The 19356-nt window shown below is 36.4% G+C and overlaps 1 protein-coding gene across 1 annotated transcript in view; it reads right to left on the reverse strand.

Annotated features, from left to right (window-relative positions):
* Positions 1–18940, reverse strand: part of mbtps1 (membrane-bound transcription factor peptidase, site 1) — a 43004-nt gene extending 24064 nt beyond the window's left edge. Inside the window, exons 1-6 of the mRNA XM_028450638.1 lie at positions 18732–18940; positions 11183–11726; positions 6942–7208; positions 5369–5584; positions 347–457; positions 35–144 (exon numbers count right to left, since the gene is read on the reverse strand). Coding sequence (XP_028306439.1) covers positions 35–144; positions 347–457; positions 5369–5584; positions 6942–7208; positions 11183–11384 — 906 coding nt within the window. The 5' untranslated portion in view covers positions 11385–11726; positions 18732–18940. The remainder of the gene's footprint in view (positions 1–34; positions 145–346; positions 458–5368; positions 5585–6941; positions 7209–11182; positions 11727–18731) is intronic.
* Positions 18941–19356: the final 416 nt, after the last annotated feature.

Consider the following 19356-nt stretch of genomic DNA (forward strand, 5'->3'; position numbering starts at 1 on the left):
ATACCCATTGTTTTACTGAGAGGGAATTAAGTACCTGGTTATTTGTGAATACTCTAAAGATATGCAGCTCTGAGTCAGGAGCGAAGCCCTGACACTCCCTCATACTTGCTATTACTCCTGCAACAAAGGTACCATGGCCCAGCCCTGAAAAACAGGATAAGCAGTCAGTGATTATCACCCTTCCTTTTCCTCTCTCACACTCACATGGGAGTCTCAAGTGTGGGTTGATTCGTTACTGGTATTAGAATTCTATAGAACAACTAATAATGGATAATTCATAGAATAAAATTAGCTTTTCTACCAACAATGAAATTAATCCCAGGATGAGCCTGTTCTTCTTCCTTACCATCATCCAGTGTCTTCTCATTGGTCCAGTTGGTTCTCTCCTTTACATTCTTAAAATGTGGGTGCTTCTCACTCAGGCCCGTATCGAACACAGCCACCTTCACGCCGGAACCTGCACACAGACAAATTTATTGTTTCATTGAGGAATTTCATTAAAACAAATCGCAACAATGACAAAAAACAAGTCAGAAAATGTGTTGCATCTGTCAATGTGCTCCAGTCTGTATTTAGTGATGGCTCCTGTGTAACTCTAAAAATTGATAAGGCGATATATCGCAATATTTCACCACACAATTACCCTATCGATCCAGAAAATGTTCAAATCAATTTTTTTTTAATCATGTTTTTTCAATTTTAAAAAAAGTTTTTTTATTTTTATTTATTTATTCAGTTCATTTCCGACATGGTCGCATTCACAGAAATTCATTTGACATTCAGAGCAAAATCACATCATTGTTTTTTTGTTTTGTCCTTTTTTTTGTCCTTTTTCATGCCGGAAAGGGCGACGGAAAAAAGCATTATGCTTATCCAGATCCGTCCCCTAATTTGAACACAGATAATTTTACATCCAACCTCGTTTCTTCCCTTTTTTTTTTTTTGTGATGTGTTCTCGTCTGCAGTCATTGTTCCTGTTGTTACTCCTCCTCACAGTCTTTTTCTTCCGTATTTCCTCGGGCTGTAGCGTTCAATGAAGAGTTGACTTGAGATCTGTATGTGTGTAAAAATGTACTCCTCGTTTTGTCCTTAAATTGTTTCAGATTATCTGACTGTTGTGTCTCTTCGTCAAGGCTGTTCCAGAGGTTCATGGCTCTATGCACAGTACTATGTTTGCCAATGTTTGATATGACCCTATTTGGTCTAAACACATTATTATGTCTGAATTCATAGGGATTTTGATTGTATGTGAAACGTTTTTGTATTCGATGTGGTAGTTTTTTTGATGCAGCCCTAAATGCGTGTATTTGTGTGTTGTAGTGTATTATTTCTTGCAGTTTTAGGTATTTTGACTTCTCAAATAAATCGTTTGTGTGTGTGTTGTATGGTACTTTATGTAAAATTCTTATAGCTTTTTTTTGTTGTTTAAATAGTGGTTCAAGATACGTTTTGTAGTTATTACCCCATATTTCGGAGCAGTAGTTTAAGTGCGATGCTATGAGTGAAGAATAGATTGTTTTAAGTGATTTGGTATGTAGGATTTGTTGAAGCTTCCATAGGATGTAACTGCTTTTGGCAACTTTGTTTTTAACTATTTGTATATGTTTTTTCCAGGTCAGCTTGTCGTCCATCCACACTCCTAGTGCCCTATATTCTTTTACTTGTTCTATTATTTCCATGTTTAGTTTCAGTCTTATATCTACCATTTTATTTCTCTTTTCGAAATTAATGAATTTTGTTTTACTGACGTTTAGGGCTAATTTGTTTACATCTAACCAAGTTTGAATTTTTAATAGTTCCTCATTTGTTGACTCTATTAGAGTGTTAATGTCTTTGCCTGTGCATAGAATGGTTGTGTCATCTGCAAACAACGTTAGTTTGAAGCAATTTGAGACTTTGAAAATGTCGTTTATGTATAGAATGAACAGTTTTGGCCCTAAAATTGAACCCTGTGGAACACCACATTGTATAGTTTGGCATTTTGATATGTGTTCTTCAAAGTCAACATATTGTTTCCTATTTGTCATATAGCCTTTAATCCATTTTAAGGCGTTGTACTTTATTCCGTAATTTTGAAGTTTTTGTTCAAGAATATCGTGATTAATTGTGTCAAAGGCTTTTTTTAGGTCCAGAAAAATTCCGAATACAAATAGTTTTTTTTCTAATGCTTCTCTTATATTCTCCGTGATGTCAATTATAGCCATTGCTGTTGAACGTCCTTTTCTAAACCTATATTGTCCTTCATGTAGTATATTATTGTCTTCTATAAATTTGTCGAGTCTGTTCATGAACAGTTTTTCCAGAATTTTTGATAATTGTGGTAATATTGATATAGGTCGATAATTAGTAAAATTCCATTTTTCTCCACCCTTGTAAATCGGTTTGATTTTTGCAATTTTCATCTTTTCTGGGAAAACACCATTCTTGAATGAGAGATTACTTATATGTGTTAATGGCGGGGTTATTTCAGCTGTTATGGTTTTTATTAGACTCATAGTTAGATTATTAACGTCTCTGGATTTTTTTGAGGTACAGGTAGTGATTATTCTGTCCACCTCTGCTTCTGTTACTTCTTCAAGTACAAGGTACTTATCAATGTCTTTCTTCTCATTGTCATAATGGTTCCATTTAAGTGTTGGGTGTTTATTTATTCCTTTCTCTGTGTTTTTTCCAGTATTTATGAAAAAACTGTTGAGTTCTTGTGCTATTATGTTTTTATTGTATTCTTTTACATTGTTTATTATAAAATGGTCTGCATTTTTTTCTTTGCATTTGCGCATGGTTATATTGTTTATTATTTCCCACAATTTTTTGTTTTTGTTTTTATTCTCTTTTAATTGTTTTTCATAATATTCTCTTTTTTTTTCTCTTAGTAAATTATTAACTTTGTTTCTGTATTTTTTGTAACGTAGTTCTGCTTTTAATGTTTTTTCTGTTATATATTTTTTATATAATATGTTTTTCTTTTTGCATACGTTGGCTATTTTTTTATTAATCCATGGTACATTGTTTATTTTACTTTTGGTTGTTATGTGTTTCAAAGGGCAGCATTTATCGTATATTGTCGTTATTGTGTCTGTAAATGTGTCATATGCTACGTTCACGTCTTCTTCCTTGAAGACACTCTCCCACGTCTCTCTTTTTATCTGTTGTTTAAAGTTTTCTAGTTGTTTTTCTCCTTCCAGTCTCCTGTATGTCTGTGTGTTATGATTTTCACGGTTCTTCTTCTCTTTTGTGTTTAGTATCATAAATATTGGTAAATGATCTGAAATGTCATTTATTAATATACCACTCTTTACATCTGTGTTTTGTATGTTTGTGAAGATGTTATCTATCAGTGTTGAGCTGTGTTTATTAATTCTGGTTGGTTGCGTTATGAGAGGTTTTAATCCATTTGTGTACATGCAATTGGTGAAGTCTTCAATGTGTGTATTTTTTAAAGGATTTAAAATGTTTATATTGAAGTCTCCACATACCAGTAATCTCTTATTTTTAATTTCTTCTATCATTTTAGTTAATTTCTCATTAAATATGTCTATTTTACAGTCAGGTGCACGATATAAACAACAGATTATTATCTTACGTCCCTCTGGACTTGTAATTTTCACTGTTATACATTCCATTACTTCTTCCACAGTTAAACTCAAAGACTCTATAATCTCCATCTCAATATTTTCTTTTATGAATAGTGCTACCCCTCCTCCTGGCTTATATAATCTGTTCTTATAGACAAATTTATATCCTTTTATCATAAAATCCATGCCTTTTTTTTCTGTCATCCAAGTTTCTGATAGTGCTATTATATCAAACCTATACAAAGTAGAGATGTAATCCTTAATGTCTTCAAAATTTGCATACATACTGCGACAATTACAGTGAACAAGTGACAGACCTTTTTCCTTCTTATTTTCCACTTTGAAGTCATTCTCTGTGTAGTAATGGCAGTTCGTGTATTGTTTCCAATGTGAAAAGTTATTTGGGTCCACTTCGTCTACTTGATTAATCTCCCGTTGTTGATGTTGATGATGTTGTGGATGATTTTTAGTGGTTCTGTCCATATCCATGATTTTTATCAGTGTTCTTGGCTTTTAGGTACCTCATTCGTATTTTTCCAGGTCTTCCATCCTTTGGAGTAGAACGGGTTTTCCATTTTCTCCTCCTAGGGGTGTAATGTAAATCCTGCAGCCTCTGGTCCAAGTTTTCACAATTTTCCCTCCTTTCTTCAGTTGGCGTGCTTTCCATGCGATACTTGCATTCTGCTTCGTCAGGTTCTCGTTCATAAACACCATCGTTCCCGCCAGTTTTCTTCCTTGTTTCATTATTTCAGCTTTATATTTCACGTTGGTGAATGTAATTTTCACATCTCTGGTGTCTTTGCGTTTTGGCAGCAGCTGGCAGTAGTTGATGTTGTCTGGGTTCACTTCAATACCTTTCGAGTCCAGGTAATCAATCACCTGTTCTTCAATCGATTTTTCGTCTTCGATGGTCGGATCCTCTGTTTGTCTTGTTGCACTGGCGTAGCTCCTTGGCCTTATCTTTAGGCCCGTGATGATGACATCCTTTTCTCTTTCTTTTCTTTCCAAATCTTCAACCCTCGCATCCAGCGTTTTTATCTTTTCAACGTTCTTTGCATTTTCTTCTTTCAGTACCTTGACATCATTCTCCAGTATTTTCAATGATTTCTCCAAGGCATTCGTCATGTTCTCCATCTTCATCTCCATCTTCGTAGATAGTTCCTCTCCTAAGGACGTGAAATCCTGTCTCATGTCCTTAATCATGTCCTTAATCATTTCAAGTATTGCGCTAACATGTATTGCACATAAACGCCCAGTCACTAGGTGGCAGTGAAGCACATCAGACCTTGTTAAACTACCTCACTCCTCAATGCATTTTAGCTTGGAAGTTGTTGCACTTTATTTTCATAAAACATATATGAGCACTTACTGTATATAGATGCATGTGGTTACTTCTTTTCTTTTTATAAAGAATTTAACAGAATCAGAATCTGTTTTAGAAGCACAAGTCAATTTAATTTGACAGTTTAATAAACATAGCACTTGTTTTTGATATTGGTACTTGAATTACAGTTAGTTACCATTTATCTGTTCTCGCAAGTTTAGAAAAAATGTAATCAAATGTATTTAAACCATTTTGTACTTGTAAAGGTGAAATTTGTAATTGAATTTGCGATATATTGCGATGTATATCGTATTGTTTAGTAGCGGGATATATTGTGCTGTGACATGGAAATGTCGTCAGATTCATGGCCATGCGCACAATATACCTAAGTAATTGTATATTACGTTGATTATTAGGACTTAAGGTTGATGAATCTTTAAAGCACATATGACATGGATCACTTTCTCACCAGTGTGTCCCATCTGCCAAAGCACATCTGCCTGGAGGATCTGAGCGACGTGTCGGGGAATAGCTCGCAGCAAACGTCTGCTGGAGTGCCGACCTGTAGCGTGCCAGAAGCCTGAGCCCAGAGACAGACTGGTCCGTCTGAAGGGACGGGACGACTGCCATGACTGCCATTTCTGAGAGCCGTGGGTGGTGTTACAAGGTGATGCTGGTTCTGCTGCTGCAGAGACAACCACAGCAGATTAAACTGTTAGTGTGCTTCTGTTCCTCCTGTAGGGCTGCTGAATGATAACTGCCATTTGTTTTCCTCCTTATAACAACAATGTATTGGGTAATAAAATCTTGTTTTTCCATCTGTTCTCCATATTTTCTCCTCATATAACCTTCGAGGTCAAGCAGATCTCCTCCCTAATTTAAAACCCTCTTTGCACGGAATTAATTCCTTAGACTGAACAAGTGATAATGTGGTGATTAGCAAACACACAACAATGTTTATGGGATTCTTCTACACATTTAAAGAATACATCATGTGAACTCTCTCGACTCTGATCTAACCAATCTCATCACTAGGCAATGGATTTACTCAATACCATGAATAAATTCAAAGTAATCCTTCAGTCCATTGTGTTCACTATTAAGCCAAAGATAGCACAGCTTACTTAGCATTATATGCACTGAATTCCTCAGACACACCAGGTAGCTTAACCAATATGAACCAGTATGTTAGGATTAGGTTCAAGTAGAAAGTCTCAATGTCATTTGGCATTTCACCTCCTTCATGCAAATTAAATGGCTGTTATAGCGGCAGACTTATACAATGACATTTAAACACATTAAATACTTAAATATCAATGTGTGTGTGTGTGTGTGAGTTTGTGTGGGTATGAGAGAGAGTAAGGGGGAGTGTTTAGTCCCTGTGTGGGCAAACGTTTATACATGTCCGTGTGCAAGATTCTTTTGCTTTATGTCTGTTTTCCTTTATTATATATTTTCCTTTTTTTAATGGTGCTATGGATTGAGAAATACTGGATAAATGACAAAGTGCAAGTAAAAAGAGGAAAAACTAAAAAAAAAAACAATTTAAAATCACAATAACTACAAGAAACAAATGTGTGCAATATATATGAAAAAATAAATAATTATTATTTATTTAAATACTTATATCCAATGTGTGGCTCAAAGTTATCAGTGCAGAATATATAGCCTTCTGGCTAAATCTTTATTGATATTAATGTACACTGTCACTGTTAAATAAACCAAAAAATAAATAAAGTAAATAAAATCTGTGTTTTGCTCGTTCTAGTATGAGAATGAAAAACTTCACTTTAAGGAAAGTATTTGTTTCCTGATAATGACAATATGTATGAATAAAAACTTTAACAAAAATAAGATTTGTTGCACACAAACAGGGTACAATGTGGGTGTGTACACAGGCTGAGAACACACTCGGGTCTTTCATCCAATCCTGGACACAAGGTGTGATCCTCTAACACTGACTCACCTCTCCGATGTTGAATAAACACAGGCTTTTCTGTGAATTCTCCCAAAGCCCCCCCACCCCCACCCGCTACACTTACAGGGAATGTATTTGAGTGAACGAAAAACTTTGCGTTGCGGCGTCACTCTCTTGATGTAAGGGTGATCCTCCAACGTCAGTATGCTGCTGGGTGATGCTAGACGGATGTGAACCAGCTCAAAGTCACTGGGAAAGTCCGAGGCGGGGTTTTCCCTGGGGACTATGTGCCACACCAATGTGTCGTTGTCTCTGGCACTTCGCAAAGCGCTGCTTATGTAAAGACTTCGAGCTTTGGCTGAGAAATATCCTGTAAACGTCACGATGTACTCTGAGGACACAAAGGGTGGAGAGGATTATAACCAAGACGGTGGATGCACAAATAAATACAGGATGTTTATGTACAGTAAATATAAGTATAGTCATGTCTCATGAACCCCAGCAGTGCCTCCCAGTGTCACAACCTTAAGGAAAAATATTACTGGATCAAACATACAAACAGCTTTGTAGAAGATAGTGGTTGATTAATATGTGGTGAGGTTGTTAAACAACATCCAAAACAAACTAAGCCATGAAATGACAACCCACAATCATCAGCAGCGAGCAGAGTGTGTCAGTGAGTGAGAATTACATCATGAAGTAAAAGTACAATATCTATGATGAAATAATATAAAGCTTGTCACCCCTCTGGAAAAGAGGAGAATGTTTATTAAAGTGGCAAATATAATGTTCCAGTCAGACTATCTGACAAACAAGTCTGGGTTTGGCATATTCTCTCACATCTAAAGTACTTGTCGGACTGCATTGTTCGATGGCTATTTTAGGAGGGTGGGATTATGGATATTGGACGTGCTTTTAGGACGAGCTTTTACAGTGAAAGTAGTTCTCAATGGTTTAGCAAATCAAGCCACTTTAGACAACTCCCTTTTCACATGAGGAAAACCATTCTAGAGGGGCTGTAGCTGTGATAACTCAAAGATTGGTCAACAGACAACAAATTCATTGTAAAGGGTGAATTTAAATGGGGTGTTTGTGTAAAAGAAGACATCCCAGTGATATGGTAATAAAGTACATTATTGTTTTTTGTGTAACCAATATCAAACATTTATTCTCATGATAAAACCAGGGTTCCCACACTTTTTTCACAATAATTTTTCAAAACTTTTCCAAAATATTTTTGACGCCCATTTTGCAATATGTTTTTAGATAACGACGCGTCAGCTATTGAATGTAACATTAAACAACAACTAAGTGCTACCATGTTTAATTATAAGATTATAAGAGTACAGTTTCAATTAGCAGACACTTTTATCCATAACGGTTAACATCTTTGGGGTTTAATGTATTTTAAACAATAAAATAAAATAGGCTATATTTTCAAAACAGTTAAATTATTCCGTGACTTTTCAAGACTGGAAAATTTGGAAATGTTAAGGCAACAGAAGTCATGAGCTGTGCAGGCCTTACATTATAAAAAACAGTCCCTTTTTCTTTATATAGGATTAATGACGTAACAAATGGCAGTTGATCCATGATCCAGACACATAATCCCCCGTGGTTTGGCACACAGAGTTGATTCATGGATTAATTGCAAATAGTAGAGAGTAAAAACAGTTGCACTGTCCCTGTTACTTAATAAAGCATGAATTCCTTGCAATCGTCAAGTAAATCTATGAAAACATTCATCACAAGAAGACAGTCATCAATATCCCCCACCAGATTGGTTGTCATTATAACACACAATCTTTTCCTAAATGTCCTAAAAATATAGATTTATACATAAGAAATAATAATCATATCAGAATATAAAATTACGATTTTAAACGATTTGTAAGAAAAGCTGCCTCTTTGGAATACATTCAAAGAAAAACGAAACAAGGGCAATAACTACGGAAAACATAATTGTGCACTTCTCATTTTTTAACTCCATCAAGGTATTGATACCTTGAAGCCACAGACCGAATTTGGTTATCTTATCTAAAACAGTTTCTGAGAAAAGCTGTCCCCTTTAACTCGGATGGACGAACGCACGGAGCTAAAACCTATATCCCCCTTCCACACTTTGTGACAGGGATAATAAGCCACTGCTTGTAGACAGTTACAGGTGACAGCAAAGGTTATGACAGCTAGAAACTTAGATGCAGCATAACGTGGATGGATGTTCATCATAGGAATGGGGTCCACACAAGGTTCCTGCTGCTTAACAGAAGGTTTTCCTTGCCGCCATGATGAATTCATGTTGGGTGTGGGATACATATGTATGTGTATATACGTATATATGCATATGTGTGTATCCATAAAATGAAGAGTCCGTCCGTAAGACTGCTCTACTGTAAAGTGTCTTGAGATACCATTGGTTATGATTTGGCGCTATACAAATAAAAGATTGATTGATTGATGTCTAGTGAAGGTAGTCAATTAAAAAAAAAAAAAATTAAAATTGATTTTATCATTTCTGTCTCAAAATTAACACATTTAGTTCTCTAAAATGTATCAAGGATATTAATATTAACCACAAAAAAATATATATATATTCTTTGTATCTGTGCAAAAAATAAACAAACCCATCTCCCAATAGTAAACAATCTCTCTCGTCAGATTGCTACAATTACTTTTGTTTCATCAACCTAACAACCCAAGTTGAGGGTGAAAATCTTTTCCAGCTTCTTTCTCTGGGATTGTGTCTGTTTGCATGTTCTCCCTCTGATTGTGTGGGTTTTCTCTGGATTCCTCCTACAATCCAAAAACACACATTTTAGGCTGATTGGATTTTCAGAAACTGCCTGTCGAAGTGAATGTGTGAATGGTTGTTTGTCTCTATGTTGGCTCTCTCACAGCCTGGCTTCCTGTCCAGTGTAAACCAAGCCTTTCACCTTAGGGCATGTTTGGAGTTAAAAGTAGACTGACTAGCAGATGGGAATGCTTGAGAGAGACAAATGACAATGACAAAAAAATTTAAAAATTGTTCTCTTCTTGTAGTTTCATAAATAAATCCGATTAAAACTAGAATATTTGCATTTCCTGAAGAAAATGCAAGTAGGGATGCAGGTGCTGGCCCGCGACACACTGCATTAGCATTAGCATAGCATTAACATTAGTTTAACGTTGGCATTACCCTAACATTAGCATTAAACTAGCAATGGAATTAGCCAAGCCTTAGCATTAACCTAGCAATGGAATTAGCCAAGCATTAGCATTAACCTAGCAATGGAATTAGCCAAGCATTAGCATTAACCTAGCATTAACTGAACATAAGCAATAAGGTTGAAAAAGGTTGAAATGGGTTAAAAAGTTTTAAAAAGTTGAAATGGGTTGACGACACTATTATCTGCCACCTTTACTCTGCAAGGAGCCATTTTGCCTCATCTCACCGAGATTAAAGCCCCTCCAGAGCCAAAAAAGCCTTCTCAATGAAGACAATACAGTGTATAGAATTATATACAGATACAATTATATCAAATAATGTTATGTAAAGAAGATTTTTTTTTAGTTGATGTATTTGAAGGGCTACAAGAAATAACTTGAATTTTATAATACAAGATCATGTCGGTCAAAACATGGTAATTGCTAATTTCTTGCTACATATCAAGCATGCATATTTAGCCATATTAATCTATCCCCCACACAATTAATTAATTTCTTTCAGAATAGTCTTTTAGTTGGTTTAGTCATCTTATTTGGGATTTAAAACTTAAGGTTAACAACAGGTGCAAGGAAAGTTGGTGGTCTGTAGATGTTGCAGGAGGTGAAGTAGGAAGGTGGCAGTGTTATTGCACAATGTGATTTATTTTTAGGTTGACAAATTGTTATATCTCGATTTTATTTGGTGTCAATGTCAATAATCATTAATACCCTCTGTAAGAAAAAAAAAAAACAATTCTTTATTTCAATATTGTTAAAGCTATAGGGAGCCACTGCAAGAGAGGCACAAGAGACTCCAGACCAATGGGTTGCAGACCCCTGCACTAGTTGAACATGCTAAACGTTGAATGGTCAAAATAGGCTGAAGAATGGCTGTGGATGAAGGGCTCCAATAGAAATGAATGGGAAAGAAAAAATGTAATAAACAAAAAAAATTTAAAAGTTACAAATTATAAAAGAATAAACATAAATCTCTGGAACTTTCTACATTTTTTGATAGCTTCATTGTCAAATGTGTAGGAGGAGTTAGCGACGACGGAAGAAAAAACAGAAATGCATCCTCACTAAATATTCATCTCGGACCCATTTTTTGGTTTCCGATCAAAAATTTAAAATTCATGTTCCTAGCATTCATGTCATTTGCACTTTTTTTGGTGTTCTTACCATGTTCCACCACCTCAGTTGAAAACTCCAACTTGAGGGTCAATTGTGAACAATTGGAGTCAGGCGATGAGGAGAGGAGCTCTGCTTTGGGGGCGTGGCCTGGATCTAATTGGACCATGTTCTTTGGCTCCATTCCCACGGCGGGCCAGGAGCCGGCTAAGAACCCCAAAAGCATGGACGTCCACACAAAATACAGATGCATTTTGGGTCATGAACTCATGCAAACAGTTTTGAAACCATTCAGAAAAAAGTAAGGCTTTGTGGTCAAGGGTTGGAACGGAGCATTTCAGGTCCACAGCCTGGAAGAGGCGCCGATAATGCAAATGGCCTGAGCAGCTAGATGCATTTCTTTCTGCGTTTCCTCTCCATGATGGTAGCCCAGGTTGGCAGTTCAGCGGTGCTGCCACAGAAGAACCAAATTAGCCATTCTGACAATAGGAAGGAAGCAATAAGGCGAACACGGATGAAAGTTGAAGGATTCTTGAGGAGGTCAGTGATGAGGTTTGTGAGAAGTCTGTTGTTCTGAGAATGTTTTTTATTAAATCTGTAAAGAAAACACAACAAAAAAACCAATTAGTGCATCTTGGATTAATAGAGGCGAAAAAAAAATGAGTTTGAGCAGCACTGGGGCAATTTTAAAACTGTCACCACTTCAAACTCAATTACAGACCTTGAGATATGGACTAATACAATTCTGTAGCTGCAGAAATGGGTGAGTCTAAGCAGAAATCCAAAAGAGGTATTAACTTCATTCAGTTTTATTCAGACAGAAAAAAAACACCCTATGAAAATACATTCAAAATACTTAAAGGTAAGACAATGCAATTCTCCACAACAGTGCTCAAGGCAGGCTGATCAAAAACCACATAGTGAAAACATGAATGCTTATGTTAATATTTTTATTGTGACGGCTTGATACGCAAAACACGGTGCTGGTATGAATGATGTTCCCTATGTGTTTAATTTAAGCTCTTTTGAGGTCATCACAAATAAACAATTTTAAGAATATATTTCACCAATGCTACTCACATCCAATAACAACACAATACAATATATAAATACAGATTACATAAAGAGAAAGGAAAGGCAGCCCAGTCTAGCTTACACTGTTGTTTTTGTGCCATCATGTTACATAAAAAGGGTTTCCTATGAGGTGCCAAAGAAAGGAAGGGAGGTGTTGTTGAATAGAACAAAACCCACAATGCGCCATTAGCTTCTCTTTCTCTACCAGCCACTCGGGTCTGTGGAGCGTTAGTGAACAGCTGTGTTCCTGAACAAACCGTGTGCATTAACACACAAAGCTGCTACCGTGTCGCACCTCAGGGTGACACTGAGCTTCACAGGAGCAGCAATCACAGTAGTGTATTGACATATGACAGTTAGACACGCTGTAAGCTGCGAGTCTGAAACCACAAAGCCTCAATGCTACAACAAATCCCACCCTTCTTTTGCTTCACAGTAGCACACATTACATACATGCAGAAAATTCCTCACAAAACCTAACTGAACTGTGTGTGTGAGTGTGTGTATGCGCTAGGGATGTAACGATTCACTCAACTCCCGATACGATTCGATTCACGATGCTGGGTTCACGATACGATTTTCTCACGATTTATTTTACAAAATGGGACTGTAGACAAATGACTGAAAAATATTCCTTTATTTTTTTGGGGAAAATACTATACTATTTTCCTTTTATTTTTCATTGTCAAAAGAATCCTTTGATAAACTATTCAAAATGATGCAATTTAACTAAAAATAAATCTTGAATGAAATAAATAAAGGAATAATACAAATGAAGAAGAAACCTATTAATTTAAATTCTGGTTCTATAGCAAACAACTCAAAACTGCATAATAGTTCTTTTTCTTTTTAAAAGTGCAACTGAAAATGTATTTTGTGCCTTAACAATTGGACTTTAAAAAAACAGTCATTTTACTGTATTTACGTCAGATATTTGTTTAGACCAGCAGAGGGCGCTAGTAACCCAGTGGTCGGTTGGCATGCAGTTATTCCACCAGTGAAGAAGAGAAGCTATGCTAGCAGACAGAGTTAATAGAAAAACCTGACTTTTACAGATATTCACGTAATATTACAGATATTCTTTCGGTGCTAAAGGGGTAATGAATCATTTATTAGCATGTTTAACAGTAAATGGCGGCCAGAAAGAAAATAGTAGCAGATTCCGCCCGTCACGTCCGCTTCTGGAAGGATTAATATATAGCGCCCTCTGCTGTTTAAAAAAAGTACTGCGATTCAATTTTCAGAGCATCGATGTGAACCGTGGTACCTATGAATCGATTTTTAACTGCCTTACGATTAATCGTTACATCCCTAGTATGCGCACAACAATGAACCATTTATTTCATTTCTTTGTTTAACATGACATGTTCATTTTGAGAAAATATTTCAATGATCGTGCGCCAGCGCCCGACACCGATTAATCGGACCGAATATACTGTAGCTGCTACCACTGATGATTATTCAACGATATCATGATCAGTTACATATTATGATGTGTTTTTTAACTGTCTGATGTCATTAGTTACATATTATAATTGGGATAGGTGCACTAGTTCATCATTTACAGTTAGATTTGCCTTTTTGGCACGTTTATCCATGCGTACTGTTTGTCATCATTTTTAAATATATTATTGTATTCTGGAAATAAAGTGTACCTTTTTTATTGATCAGTGGTTTTACACTCCTGCTTCTTTATCTTGACTCATATTTTGGATATCATTAGAAATGCATCGATACAACTTTTTCACTTCAGATACGATACCGATATCGCATGCTTGAATATTGACTGATACCAACATCGATCCGATATCAGCACAAATCACACATACTTTTATTCCTTATTTTGTAGTGTGGAATGTTAGAAAAGGCTTGATCAAGTGATGTTACTTAAACAGAGAACAATAGTCACCAATTCAAGTTCACTTCAGTTATTTTTTACTGTCAGTATATGGTGGGAACAACTGAGGGCGGAGACAAAAACAACAAAAACTTATCGGAGCGCTTATATCGGAGATTTTAGATGCAGTCCAATAAAATCCAATATTCGTTTTATGGCTGATATCGGACCGATATCAATATTGGATCAGGACACCCCTAGATATCATAAGAATTTATTTTTCTGTCCAGTATATATTCCAGGGTACTCGCCAGCGCTGTTGAGCATAGGGGCCCCCCGATGGTGTGTTTTGATCCCCTACAGTGCAATGTCGTGCCTACAGTGTGTTTTCACCAACGTTGGGGGGATTTTATTTTGTTTTTTCCTTTTTTAATCGGTACCGTTGTAATAATTGTTGCACACTTGGACACAAGTGGGACTTCCAAGCGTGCACGTGTGGTTTTAACTCTATTTTTAATCTGCGTAACCCAGAAACGCATACATCAGCCGCACAATCTATTCAATACAGGTGATTTGCTCAGATGCGCTCGTCTTTACCTGAGGGTTGCGTGTTTTTACTGCGAGTTCCACATAATTAAATTTGAAAAGCGGCACTTGGAATCAGTCTTTTGAATAAAATGTTATTTCTTGTCTATACAGTGTCTGTGAGTATTTATTAGTGGAGGACCTATAAGCATGAGTATCTCTAACTCTATTCATCATGACCGTTCACCAATTCAACAAATAACTTTTGGCTTTAAAGTAAGGCTGGAACAAAGATAAAACAACAACAAAAAAAAACTTTAGCTTTACTTCACTAAATTTCGCCCTCAGAGAGTTATAAATTTCAAAATTTTCCACGCCAATGGTGCTCGCGACGCAATCCCCATACGCTGTTAAAAATTCCTGGTGAGAACCCTGTATCCTGTGTAGATCAGTGTTTTTAGCTCCTCCACTGTTTTTACAAATGTGGCCTCAATCAATCAATCAATCAATCAATCTTTTATTTGTATAGCGCCAAATCATAACCAATGGTATCTCAAGACACTTTACAGTAGAGCAGTCTTAAGGACGGACTCTTCATTTTATGGATACACACATATGCATATATATACGTATATGCACATACATATGTATCCCACACCCAACATGAATTCATCATGGCGGCAAGGAAAACCTTCTGTTAAGCAGCAGGAACCTTGTGTGGATCCCATTCCTATGATGAACAGCCATCCACGTTATGCTGTGTTGGGTGTGTGCAGAGGAATGGGTGGAGACAGAGTTGTTGAGACTCTGTAACTCCACACTAACCTTTGAAATTTTCCTCATTAGAAGATCGATGCCTAACAAAACGCATTATTTTGCACCATATTCGATTTAACTTTTACTGATTTTTAGAGCAATGCAAAGCCGCACAAGTTGTCATTTTGACTGAAAACGCTGCTAAATGATCCTGAATGCTTCACCCACTGTAGAACTCAATAGACTGAAAGGGGCGATTTATGTCACCAATGATGTAATTTCAACATGGCGGCGCACAGGGTAAAGTAGTCCCAGTTTTAAAAGTTAATAAAACAAATATGGTGCAAAATAATGCATTTTGTTAGGCATAGATCTTCTAATGCCACATTTGTACAGTGAAGGATCTCTTTAAAAACCTCAATACTGGTATCTGCATCCGCCCCAAAAACCCATATGTGTTTGGCTCTACCGTCAAGATTCAATCCCATTGTAACTCCACTCATTCTCTGACCATTGTGTGTACAGCTATAGCCTATCCTTCTCCTTTGTCATTGAGTTAAGACACCTCACACATGCAAACTGACAGGAGTGATTAAGGTTTGGTTCATAATGCAATGGGTAAAAAAAAAAAAACATAATCTTAATAGCACCTAAATGATGCCGACGCCAACATAATGAAGACTTGATTATAGTTTGATTGTTGAGTTCTTTGTGTTGATACCTACAGTTCAAAAGTAGAGAATATTGTAGCTTGAAGAGAATTCATAAACACTATCCCAGGAGTCTGACTGATGTGGAGTACCACAGACAAAAACGTTTGTTTAGATTGTAAAAACACCAAGGTTCAACAAATACACTTTTCACTCTGAGTCACAACTGATACATGTGTTTAACAGAAGCCCCAAGCACATAAAATTGTTATCAAACTATTAAATATCACCTATGTATGGAAGACACTTGGATTAATCAGATCTAAACACTCATTCACAATCAGAATGTTTGTCTGTGTGTGTGGTCACAAGCTAGAACCCAACACCTCGATTTAGTCATAATGATAGATTAGATAACCACTTCACATGTGACTATGCGACAGTGATTGAGGTGTAGGCGTATGATTACTATCTTGATCTAGTCATAGAAGAGGGGATCAATCACTAGTTCAGGCCCAGACAGGATCTGTAGGAAACAATGCAGCTCAAAATGACTGCTTGTTTCAAACCCAGGGCAGTAAAAATAGACCAGCCTTGTTAGGGCTGGGTTGTAAAAAGGCTGGGATCACTTGTGTCAACACAACACCCAACCACAAGAATTGGCATGAAAGCAAAAAGACAAAGAATTAGAACCTAGAGAAGACTCCCACCCTCAAATCACAACAGAAATGAACCCTGAAGCTGTTTTATCAAAGTGAGAGTTCTGGTGAAAATCTGAGTTTTTAAAAAAGAATAAAACAGTTAAAGCTCAGTTGGATCAACTTCCTCTACTGGACATTATCATTTAAACTGCACAATTATATTGTGCCATGACTGGGTTTTACTGAAGAGTAAAATCTAGAGTTTAAAACGCAAACAGGACGCATGATTTGATGTCATTTTACCTTGAGCAAGTCACTGAAACCTAAGTAGCTTCTAATGGAAGATTAGCACCATCTAGGGCAGGTCTGTTTCTGTTCTTGCATGAATGAGTAAATGTGGCTAATTAAGCATCAAGTGATTTGGGACAACCTAAGTAGTGATAAAAGTACCGGATAAAGCAAGTCCATTTACCATTTATCACACTTCAGTTGGTATCTTAGTTTTATTTATATACAGAGTTTGGATTCATTGTTCCTTGACCCAGACAAAGCTGCATTATGATCTACCTTAAAGCTTGGGAATATCCCAAAATATAAACTTTTCATGTAAATGATTTATTGGAATTAACCAGAAATTGAGAGTTGTCCTGGGCCTTTGCAACCTTAGAAGGCACATAGTCTGTAAGCATCTGCCTTAACAATTTGCAAAAAAAAAAATCCTGATATTGACTCTACTATTGCTACGGAAACGTATCCATAAACTGCCAGTCTATTGAAACGGAATCCCCCTCATTGGCCAGTTTAGGTGACGTGATAGGTGCACCACGTGACCTAAAGTTCCGTCAGTTTTATTTTAGCTAATATTTATTTTTAGCTACCCCGCGAACCCTTTTATTTTAGCCCTCACCCTAACCCTATCCATAACAGTAACCCTATCCCTATCCCAAGAAAACCCTAAAATGTTTCTTTTTTTCGTATATGTATTTTTAAAAGGTGGAATTTGCCATGTTAAATATGTTAAAATGAAAAAATATATGACAAAAGCAGGTTTCAAACCCACGGCAGCGCGAAGAAGAGTTTTTCAGTCAGGCGCCTTCGACACGGACATTACGCTTACAAGATCCGGAAAACGTACCCATAGTCTTGGGGCTATTGATGCGTATATTGACACTTCCTTTCTTTAACGTGCACCCTGTATCAAACTGCAAGTCAGATGGGATAGAGAGTTAAGATCAAACCATTTTTTAAGGTTACCTAATAAAAATTGTGATTTTTTTTTTTTTTTTTTTTTTAAACATACAGCCAATTTTTAAGTGAAAAAATATAGTGGTATGATTTAACAAACAAGAAGCCTGAACAAAAGTTTATAAAAACAGTGATTCCGAAAAGTGTGGATTACATCCAGTAAGGGGGTGTATCACTTATTAGTACGTTTCTTTTGTTGTTTCCTTTGTGTGTGTGTGTGTGTGTGTGTGGTAAATATACATTTTTCAGTTTGTAACGACTGTCAATTACCTTTTAATAGACAATTTGTTGAAATACAAACATGGATTTTTGATTTACAACAGGTAATAAGTGAAAATAAGTAGATGTTTACGCAAAAAAGAGGGGAAAGAGGCAGTTTGGGACCACTGACTTCCTCTAGTATTCCTGACCGGTTGTTTTTGTCTTTTCCATGCCTTGGCATCTGATACACGCATTTTTTCTTTCTTTTTTTATTTTTTTTATTTGTTGAGTAAATATTTGATTAGGAAAAAAAGCTAATTATACCTAGGAAGTCCTGATTGTTAAATATAAAATTGTATCTCAGTGAGAGTTATATCAACCGACCAAAACAAAATAGATCAGATTCACACACTGTATATCTGGATAAACACAGCAAAGCAATGCAGGTCGTTGAATAACAAACACAAGTCTGAGCTACACATGTAGTAAAATACCTTTATAAGCAGAAAACTATCTTTGAAGCTCAGTATTGACTTATACAGTTGTTTTTGTCAACAAACTAATAGAAATTGTAATTCCCCAGATGTAAATCACATGTACACCTTTAGCCTGCTAGCTTCAGTAGCATTTTAAAAGCGTTTGCTAGCATTCTGTGCATTAAATATACTCACCGAGCTAAGCCTGGTCCCGGACTTTGAGCCTAGCCATTAGCTGTGTAATGTACCGTCCGTGTTATCCTGTGCTCAAGGCTCTCCGGGGGCTGTTTTGATGCTCCTCTAAACAAAAGCTAACTCTGCTAACTCAGTGGAGGCTACAGCCGCAGACCTCTGACGTCTGGCTAAGACGGGGCGCCAGATGGTGTAGTCATTCCGCCTTCTCTGTGAGTTTAAAAAAAGCTCTTGTACAGCTTTTAGACGACAAAAAACTATTATGCCTGTAAGTTATCAGAAGTAATCGCCTTTTGAAAATAATATTTTCTTTTTATGTAAAAAAAAATATTACCACAATATTTGTAACATTTGGCAACCCATCGGGCCTGTCGAAACTGCTTTTCCACTGCTTTCTATGTAGTAGTGCGTTTCTACCACCAGTGGGTGCTGTTTTCTGTCAGGTTCAACTACAATTCAATTCAATTCAAAACAGCTTTATTTGCATAAGAAACAATTTACATTTCCAAAGCAAGTGTGACAGAATGATGTACACATGAATATAATACATTTTAAATATGTTAAATTAGAATCAGAATCAGAATCAGAATCAGAAATGTTTTATTTGCCATGTACAGTTTTGAGGACA

The sequence above is a fragment of the Gouania willdenowi genome, chromosome 6, assembly GCF_900634775.1.
Source record: "Gouania willdenowi chromosome 6, fGouWil2.1, whole genome shotgun sequence".
Taxonomy (NCBI): domain Eukaryota; kingdom Metazoa; phylum Chordata; class Actinopteri; order Blenniiformes; family Gobiesocidae; genus Gouania; species Gouania willdenowi.